Raw genomic sequence first — 9,481 nt, forward strand, 5'->3', positions numbered from 1 at the left:
CGGCGTCAGCAGCAGCGTGGAGGAGGCCATCGTGGTGGACAGCGTCCGCGACAACGTGCGGCACAGCGACCGGCCGGACCGGCTGGACAGGCTGTCCCTGCCGTCGGGCGTCAAGTCGGCCATCATCGCCAGCACCGTCATCTGCGGCCTGGCCATCGTGGGCTTCCTCACCATCTTCATCGTGTTCCGCTGGCGCCAGAAGCGCGCGCTCATCCGCGCCCGCGGCGCCATCCTGTGCGAGCAGCTGCAGCGCGGCAGCTTCCGGGGCCGCTCCCTCAGCCCCGTGCTGGTCAACGTCAGCAAGTCCAGCCAAGTGCAGCCCATGCAGCACTCGGGGCCCGTGCCCTACTACTCCAAGAAGGACCTCAGCTCCAGGGCCACCTCCAACACCGCCTCCAACCGCCACTACTACCTGTGGCGCTCCCTCAGGAAGACCTTCCAGGAGGACGACATGGATTAGATGCACCGTGGCCGCCATCGGACAGTCGCGATGAAAATGAGCAAAGGTTTTACGTTGGTCACGGAGGTTGAAACGGAAATCATGCAAGAATTTTCATCTGCGCAACATTGCCATTTTTATGGTGTAGCTTTATGGCCAAGAGCTGTACTTCTTCTGTTGAAAAGTAAGAGGCTAAAAATGTGAGTGAGGTGTGATGTCTCCTGGTAAAGGAAGTTCAACCATCCAAGGCACAGCACAGCTCAACATTTGTGATACTCAAGTGAGGGACACCCTGCTGTGCGGCGCTGAGTTTAAGGAAATTAAATGTTGTGCATCAGCAGCAGCTATGCTCTCTGGTTTTGAACTCACCATTAGTAAGTTGTGCAACTCTAATGTGATAATAACAACTGTAGAAACTGTTACATGGCGACAAGACTCATTCATGAAATATTAGTGTTTGTCATCAAACACTCAAAGAGTATTCTTCAAGGAAAATCTTCTTTTTCAAATTTTATGTTTGTTATCAGTATTATAATGTATGATCTAGGTTGAAAGCCACAAGAAACAGATTCTGCAGTGATGACTGTGTACATAAATGCATATGATGTAAAATAGAGATGTATGTATAATTTATTATTAAAAGTACTTAGGAAGTAATTTAATTTAAGAATATTATTAGCTGTCATCTGATACAATCAAAAAGTTTTTAGGTTCAAAATTTTATCCTCATTGACCGTTCTAAAATTACATGTGAAACCACTTGTTAGTGGATCAGAATTTCTGTTTATGTCCAAGATAAAATTACATGTTGCAGATATGAAATAAATGTTAATAACTGTGTGCTGACAGTGATCTAGCCCTTGATTTGACCCTGCTCTACAAATGATCATGCACTTTCTGAAAGCAGAAGAACTGTAAAACACTAACTCACCAATACTCCTCATATGTGAAGACTTCTCGGAGGATGGAACTTGCTTCATCATTTGCGTTCTACAAAAGATAGAAACAAATGAGAGCTATATTACAACAGAAGTGCTTTATAAAATGCATTGTCTCTGATATCAAACATATTGCACCTGAAATAGTTTGCTGAAATATGCATACTGTCTTGCTATGGATCTGCATTGTCTCAAAGCCATTTCTACAAGAGAAAAAGAAGAGGAAAAATAAGAAAATTTCTAAAATTTTACAAAATAATTTATAAAAAGCTAGCGACAAAAATACTAAACTTACCGAAGGCTGGAGAACCTTTCAGTTGGACTATTTCATCAGGACTAAAATACAACACAGTAGTGTATCTCTGCGGCAGCATGTTGATGTATGGTTTCCAAAATGAGAGCGGTTCACGCCTCTGAAGTAACACAAGCAATGCTAATGCAACATTGGGCATATGAACTATTAAAGGATCCTTTGTCGCTAGTTCCCCTAGAACAAAAACACAACAGACAATTAACAAGCAACTGGTTGAGCAAAAGAAAATGAAAAACACAAAAAGACTTACTGAAGGGAGACTGGTGCACATTTTCAACAGTAAGCATTACAGAGCGAGGAACAGCGATCATCATGTCTCCTTCTTTAAAATCTTTTTCTGCTTCAATACCAAAATCTAAACCAGGATATTCAGCAATCTTTAGTCCGTCAAATTCAACATTGTTATTTCGTAACCAAGATAAAAATTCCTCTACAGCTGAAGCCCTTGATGGAAGTGACTGTTGCAGATCTAAAAAACATACAATGATAAATCATAAAAATCTTTGACTGTCTGTCAGGATTTTAAAATAGAGGAGCAACGCCTAAATACCTGCTTCTATCAGCTTCACTTTGCTGAGCACCTTCTGGATCTCCTGGTATGCCTCCCATTCCTTGGATATGTTAGCAGATTCAGGTACACTGCTACTAACTAGACAAACAAATGCAAAATTGGAGACAACAAGAATCAACATGAACAAAATTGTTTTCAACATAATGATGATTAATTATGATAGGTTAGTGCCCGTCATGAGAAACAGGCAACAGTTAACTATACAGTTAATGACACGACTAGATACCTTTTAAAATTTTATCCAGAAGTTGATTTAATTCGTTTCTTTTATGAGGGGGCAGCTTCTTAACTCCTGTCGTCTGCAGTCCATTCTTTGAAAAATTACTTTGTTTACCCCGTGCATCGTTGCTGTGAGATTTCTTCCCCATGTTCACAAAACTTGAATGAAACGTGTCTCCAGCGAACCGTGACCAGCCGACACGCCTCCGTGGCTTTCGACAACGACACAACTACTTCAAATCGACGTGCTGTCAGTATTTTGAATTTAATGTCCCCCCATGGTCCGGATGCAATTGCCAATAGGGGTTCGAAGGCAAAGCTCAGCGCCGCCTGCCCAGGCGTGGTGGCCACCCTTGGAACTACGAGAATAGATTGTCCACGGTACTGTCACATCGTCGGAGCAGTGGGGCAGACGACGCCGCCGACTAAAGATCGCTGACATGCCGAAACATGTGTCGTCTGAGCTCTCTAAAATCACTTGAGCATCAAAAACTCAACCCCGATAAGCGTAATAGCGTAAAATGCTTAGCGAAGGAATTTACAAATCCCTTGGACAACAAGCGACAACTTAATGGGGTCGACGGTGCTGCGCTCTGTCGGGCCTTCGAACCCCTATAAGGTAACGCGATCCCGCCGGTCGCGAGAGGGACAGAGACAGCAGACGACGACAACGCCGCCAACGCAACGTGGGTGGGGGTCGTATAGTCCGTTGGGAGAGCTATTCGCAGCAGCGGTAGAGTAGAGTGCAACTGCGTGGTGATTATTCGCAGGGCGTGTTATCACTACTATGTTTTCATGTTATGGCGATAAATGCCGTTGTGGAATTTGTGAGGTTTTGTCAGTTTCCTCTCAATTTAATGTTACCCCGTTCCTCTTTTTTGTGAACTAAAGTTTATGTGGTTGAGTCCAATGATTCTAACTGCTTGTCAAGTGATATTTTCTTCAGGATAGGAACTTCATTTATACCCCTGATTTGGTTAAGGAACACAGTTGGCATTTCAGGTAGGTCTATTGCTGTCAATTGTATCCATAATCCATTTAACATTCTGCAAGCATGGCTTCTTTTAAAAATTCCGTATCTTTACAGGTTATTTTCTCATCCATTCTGGCACATAGGACCTAGTAAGTGGCTAGTCTTTGCGTGTCTGCTATCTCATACCTTCTTATCATGAGATTATCAAAGATATGACCTGCGCCTCCCTCTGATCTTACCACAAAGAGAGTCGGAGTTATTGTGTTAATGAAGACGTTTTGATTTACGGAGAGCTGCGTTACGCTCATTCTCAAATTTGTAAGAAAGAATGCCGAAGACATCTTTAAACAGTCACCAGGAAAAGGTAGATGGGTACAAATGTGAAATCTGTTCACTAACATTACCTCGCCTACATTCACTTCGCGTTCATCTTAGAGATGTCCACCAAGAAAATGCGTTTCAATGTGAAACGTGTGAAGAAAGGCTCCCATCACGCTCTTTGCTGAAGTCACATGCCAAGAAACATCTAATGGGAAATATTAAAGGAGATACATCTCTTTCTAATGTGCATGCTAGTCTTAAAAATCTACACCCACCAAAACGAAAACGTATAAATGTGAAACCTGTCAAGAATGTGCTGCAGTCTCGCCAAAAATGTATATTAAAGGATCTGAGCAGTGTGCAACGCAGCTGCAAGGCCAAGAAATTTGTTGACGGTGTAACAAATGTTTCTAATATGACACCAGAATGCATGGTTTCTGAAACTGATCCGTTAGAAAGTCAAGAATGTCATGATAACAATGCACCTTTTGTTTTGAGTGACCCCACTGCTGCAAAAGATATGATCTCGGATATGATATGCATCCCCAAAGAGTACCTTTTGATGGAGTTTAAACAGGAGGGAGACTCTTATGATGCACCCAATACCCCTGGTATAATTGTCTCAAATAGTGATGACATTTCAGTTAACACTTCCCATGTTCCCCCTGTATCAGGTGATGAGCAAAATATGACAGAAATGATAGAAGTCTTGAAAGTTGATGTAAACAATGAAACAGTGGATGAAAGTAGTCGTACAGAACTAAATGAAGATGTCGAAGTCATTGGAAGTGACAATAGTATGAAACAAGAACTACCTAATAATGATTCAGAACCTGTTCCTAGTTGTTTGCTAGCCTGTTCTCTCTGTAACGAAACTTTTTCAGATGAAATTTCACTTGCAACACATGAATCTTTGCATGACAGGCTATCTTCAAGTGATGGAGATGGACACGAGAGTGATAATGAACAGGATTCAAACTTGGGTATGCAAAGCCATGACTACCTCTCAAAGTTGAAGGGTACAGGAGAATTTACTTGTGATAAATGCCCAATATCTTTTCCTCGGCAACATATGCTGAAAATGCATGCTTTCAAAATTCATGGTGATAATCCCTTCCAGTGTCTTATTTGTGAGGAAAGATGCCCAACTCGACGGTCACTTACCCAGCATAAACAAGTTCATGTGGTGGATGGTGCTTTCAAATGTGAAACTTGTGGTGTAAGTCAAGCAAAGTATTCAAACTTTCTACGTCATTTGAAACTGCATTCTGGTACAAGAGACTACACTTGTGAATGGTGTGGTCAGTCATTCACAACATCTACAGTGTTAATACGGCACCGCCGTAGGCATACTGGAGAGAAACCTTACTCTTGTGATGTATGTGGAGAACGTTTTGCAAGGCTGTATGGTCTGAAAGTTCATCAAAGCAAGCATGTAGGAAGAAGTTATTTTTGTACTGAAGAAAACTGCTCAAAGGGTTTTTATTCCAAATCGGCTCTTAACAATCATCTGAAGTCACATCTTCCTGAAAGACCATATAAATGTGTGGCATGTGGCTGTGGCTTTTACATGAGTTCACATTACAAGGACCATCTAAGAAAACATACTGGTGAAAAACCATTTGTGTGTGAAGTATGTCGTAAATCATTTGCCCGAAAAGCAGAGCTAGTTGTGCACGTTCGTGTTCATACTGGTGAACGACCCTATGTTTGCAGCGATTGTGATAAGGCGTTTAGCTCTCTCACTGCATTGAAGCACCATTCACTAACCCATACTAGAAGCAGAGAAAATAAATGTAATGAATGTGGGAGGGTTTTCAAAAATAAAGGTGCCCTTAAGAGACATGTTAAATGTACACATAATTCCAACAGTTCTGATGAAAGTGGTGATTCATTCTCTTTATACTTAAGTGATGAGGAAGAGGAAAATAATGTTGACTCTCCTGAAAGTCTTACAGAGGGTGGAGAACCTGAAAACCATGATAAATGTGTGGACAGTGAGAAAGGTGAAGTTGACAAGGTCTAGAATTTTAATGAATAGATATGATAATAATGATTTGTAAGGGTGGTGCACAGGTATCACATTGTAACTGAGGAGTGTATAGTATTTCTGCCCCACCTAATATTTTGAATCAGCTTCTTGCTGTTTCAAATTTTTGTGATAAAACTAGCTTGCAGTACAAGAAATTATTTTAGGTCAGTATCATTCATTTTATTTGCAAAATTTGTACAAAGTATATATTAATGTAATGGTATTTTCATCTCAATAAAGCATATACAAACAAATATACAATAAATGTGCCAATTAATTTCTGTTTGAAACAAAGGCAATCCTAGCGACACAAAAATTCTAATTCATCACACAAATTGCCCGCAATCATGATTGTGCACAAATTAATGTTCAACAGAGCAGTCTTAAAATACTGAAGTACAAACAAACATTTAGTCGGTTTAAAGAGATTCTCTCCGCCCAGCCAAATTTTGGACTAACACACCGGGCGCAATTACGATCTAGAAGCTTGAGAAATCTGCAATACTGAGTTTGGAAGCAACCGTTGGAAGTCGGATTTAGGAGCTACTGCGCGCACAGCACTTCGTACTCGTTGAAGGCCAGCTCCTTGCCGCCGTAGGGAATGTAGCACACAGCGTGCGTCTCTTGCACCTGAAACCAAAGGCCAATGAGTGACCGGTCGCTTTAACAGGCCGAAGATGGTCGCGGAGTCGGTGCCTGGAAGCCTGGAAGCGAGGCCTACCTTCCCGACGCACATGACGCCGTTGTGCGTGGCCCTGCCCACGAAGAGGGGCTCCACGCCCTCCGTCTCGCCGGCGGGGAGCGCGCCAGGGGGGATGCGGCCGTCCGTGGCGGGCAGCCACACCGGCTCGCAGTTGCACAGGACCTGGCCGGACCGCCAGAATCAAGGGTCAGTCCGAAATCCAAAAATGCTAGTGGGCGTCCGAAGAGTACCTCACCTGGTACTCGGTCTTGGCCTGCTCCACGCCGCCCCAGGGCACGTAGCACATCTGGTGCGAGGGCTGGACCTTGCCGGGGATGATGTCGCCGGCGTGGCGGGCCCTGCCGACGTACAGCTGCTCGCCGTTGTCGAAGCCGGCGGGCACGGCGTTGGGCGGCACCACGCCGTGGCTGCAGTCCACCCACGTGGCGCAGCCCTTGGCGCCGTCCACGGCCCAGCCCGGCAGCGCGCCCGCCGCCATCTGCGCCGGCGGCGCGGCTGGAACGGAAGGGAAGGACTCGTTGCAGTCGGATGCCGAGCAGTTCGTCACCTCTACGAGAAAGAAGGGTGGTGGCACTCACACGGCCTGGCGTAGAAGTCGGGCCGCTCCGCGCAGCACACCCTCCACTTGCCGCTGGCGCCCCACGCCGTGCGCACGCCGAAGTGCGAGATGCCGAACGGGCTGGGGTCGATCCACTCCATGATGACGTTGCCGGTGGCGTCCGTCACGCGCACGTGGCCGTTCTTCCAGGCCACGCAGAAGCGCCGGAACTCGCCCTGGCTCAGCAGCGCCGGCGTGTTGGCGCGCACCTGCAGACGTGAACGCGGTGAGATTCCCTTCACTTCAGACGGACTTCGCCCCGCTGCTCCAGGACGAGTACCTTGTCAGGCTTCTCCCTGCGGTACCGGATGACGGACGCCATGTTCTCCCAGCCGCCCAGCAGCACCTCGTACATGGGGTCCGAGTCGCAGGGCCCGCAGGTGAGGGCCAAGTGCGCGTTGTGGGGGCTGCACACCTCCACGTTGAGGCAGCCCTGCTGCACGTGGTGCCAGTTGTACTCCAGCTTGTCCTCCGTGTCCACGCGCTTGCTGCTGTCGCCGTCTGCACAGGAGATTAGCATTAGTAGTCGCCAGCCCTACACTGCCCCGAAGGGAATGTAGGCCTCTAGCCCAAGAGAGCCTCCATCCTCCGCCGCGCAAGCCCTGACGTAGGATGGGCTGCCTACCCTCCGGGCGGTCCACGCGCGGCGGTGCTTGCCAGGGCGAGGTCCTAGTGATTCTTCGACTCACCCTCGATGTACCAGGTGCCCGCGGCGCCCCAGCCGGTGCAGATGCCGTAGTGGCCGATGCCGAAGGGCTCGGGGTCCTTGTAGGACAAGAAGGGCTGCGCCTGGCCCTCCTTGCCGACGTCCAGGTCGCCGTGGATCCAGCGCATCCAGAAGCCTCGCGGCTCGGACGCGCTCAGGATGCCGGGGGTGTCCACGATGGCCACCTCGGGCTTCTGCTTGTTCTTGCGGATGGCGGACTTGCTGTTGCCCCAGCCGCCGATGAAGATCTGGAGGACAAAGCGGCTTTTAGCAGCGAAAGAGGAAAAGCACGCGGTGGCGGGTGGGTCGCGAACCCGCGACCCCGGCTCACCTCGTACAGCGGGCCGGTCTCGTTGGGGCCGGCCGTGAGGGCGATGTGCGCGTCGTTGGCAGCCTGCACCTTGAACAGGATCGAACCCGCGGTGACCGACAGGAAGGTGTACTCCATGCGGTCGGGGGTCTCGAGCTCTGTAACAATGCCGACGACACAGATGCCCGTCAGTCAGCCACGCCCTTTTCGTCACCCGTTCATTTCTATGAGAACCGGCGACTGTTTATTTTGGTGGGTGACCAGAGCAGCTGCTTATGTGTGAGCGCGAGCCGACGCCCCCCTGGGCCGCGTCCGAAACGCGTCCCTACTCCGCCTCCGCCGTGTCCGCCGCGCACTGCTTGGCGGCAATTTCGCACGCCGCACTTCGCGGCCCGGTGCCATGACGTCATGGCTCTCGTGTCGACGGCGAGGCCGCCAGCGCCGCCAGCCAGTGCTGTTTACACCGGCACGACACGGGCCGAACGCCTTGACTGCCGAATCGCCATCTGTTGCGGGGAATGCCTGGCCAGCGGAAAACCGAACGGCGGCGGCGTTTCAAAAGCCGCGGACGCGAACACGCGAACGCGCCCAGAGTGGCAACGCGGTACCGCCCTGCAGCCTGCAGCACAAGCAAGGCGCTAAAATAAGAATCCGGCCGAAACCGTCGAGGGGCGTTTCGTGAGGCGTTCCGCGGCCGCGGCGTGGAGACGCGGTCCCCGCGAAGGTCAACACTATTTCCCGGTGGTTGCAACTAGTTGCAACGCATGCGTTATCGGACACCTCGCCCCACCCACGCGCTGCTTAGCGCTGCTGAGTTGCATCAGCATGTGAATCACAGTCACACTGGTGGAATGCTATTCCAGCAGGGACAGGCAGGATAGTACTGGCTGGACAACAAAGATGACAGCCACTGTCGGAATCGGGAATCGGGCACCTTAGCCGCCATGGCAGATCCACAGGTCAGTCTACTAACTGGCGGGACTTCCCTGTGGCCAGCGCTGTAGGTCACGCAGCTTCCTGGGGTTCTGTTGGGCTACAGAAGCGGAATACTCACGGTAATGTGGCTGTGCCATGGTGTCGGAGGGCTTAGAGCTTCGTGTCGGGCGCGGTCAAGTGAGACAGTCGACTGCGCCTCGCCGGTGAGCCGAGCCAAGCCCCCAACCACGTCGGGCAGCCGGCTGAAGGAACAGCGTTCGCATCCGAGGTGCCGCACTGGCTGCCTCACTCCTCACTCTTCCCGGTCCCCTCCCTTCCCCTTCCACTAGCCCATCTTGACGCGCTTCGCACGCGACCGCGGCGCCAGGGAGGGGAAGGGGGGCGTGAGGGGCGTCGCGGGGGGCACCGCGGAGGGGGTCCGC

The 9,481-nt window shown here is 49.4% G+C and overlaps 3 protein-coding genes across 3 annotated transcripts in view; 1 reads left to right on the forward strand and 2 right to left on the reverse strand.

Moving 5' to 3' along the window:
- LOC117642696 (actin-histidine N-methyltransferase) overlaps positions 1 to 2,885 on the reverse strand; it is a 28,054-nt gene extending 25,169 nt beyond the window's left edge. Inside the window, exons 1-6 of the mRNA XM_034381146.1 lie at positions 2,488 to 2,885; positions 2,241 to 2,339; positions 1,941 to 2,159; positions 1,673 to 1,864; positions 1,516 to 1,580; positions 1,371 to 1,429 (exon numbers count right to left, since the gene is read on the reverse strand). Of these exons, the coding sequence (XP_034237037.1) occupies positions 1,371 to 1,429; positions 1,516 to 1,580; positions 1,673 to 1,864; positions 1,941 to 2,159; positions 2,241 to 2,339; positions 2,488 to 2,629 (776 nt within the window). The 5' untranslated portion in view covers positions 2,630 to 2,885. The remainder of the gene's footprint in view (positions 1 to 1,370; positions 1,430 to 1,515; positions 1,581 to 1,672; positions 1,865 to 1,940; positions 2,160 to 2,240; positions 2,340 to 2,487) is intronic.
- A 328-nt stretch (positions 2,886 to 3,213) lies between these two features.
- On the forward strand, positions 3,214 to 6,062 carry LOC117642690 (zinc finger protein 382-like). Its single transcript, XM_034381132.1, has 2 exons — positions 3,214 to 3,482; positions 3,568 to 6,062. The coding sequence occupies exon 2, from the start codon at positions 3,782 to 3,784 to the stop codon at positions 5,798 to 5,800; it is 2,019 nt and encodes a 672-aa protein (XP_034237023.1). The 5' UTR covers positions 3,214 to 3,482; positions 3,568 to 3,781; the 3' UTR covers positions 5,801 to 6,062.
- LOC117642702 lies at positions 5,972 to 9,351 on the reverse strand. The gene is made up of 8 exons (XM_034381159.1): positions 9,178 to 9,351; positions 8,145 to 8,281; positions 7,797 to 8,061; positions 7,388 to 7,608; positions 7,088 to 7,316; positions 6,745 to 7,004; positions 6,528 to 6,671; positions 5,972 to 6,436 (listed from the first exon to the last, which is right to left on the reverse strand). Exons 1-8 carry the CDS (start codon positions 9,194 to 9,196, stop codon positions 6,350 to 6,352), a joined length of 1,362 nt encoding a protein of 453 aa, XP_034237050.1. The 5' UTR covers positions 9,197 to 9,351; the 3' UTR covers positions 5,972 to 6,349.
- Positions 9,352 to 9,481: the final 130 nt, after the last annotated feature.

The sequence above is a fragment of the Thrips palmi genome, unplaced genomic scaffold, assembly GCF_012932325.1.
Source record: "Thrips palmi isolate BJ-2018 unplaced genomic scaffold, TpBJ-2018v1 HiC_scaffold_1, whole genome shotgun sequence".
NCBI lineage: Eukaryota > Metazoa > Arthropoda > Insecta > Thysanoptera > Thripidae > Thrips > Thrips palmi.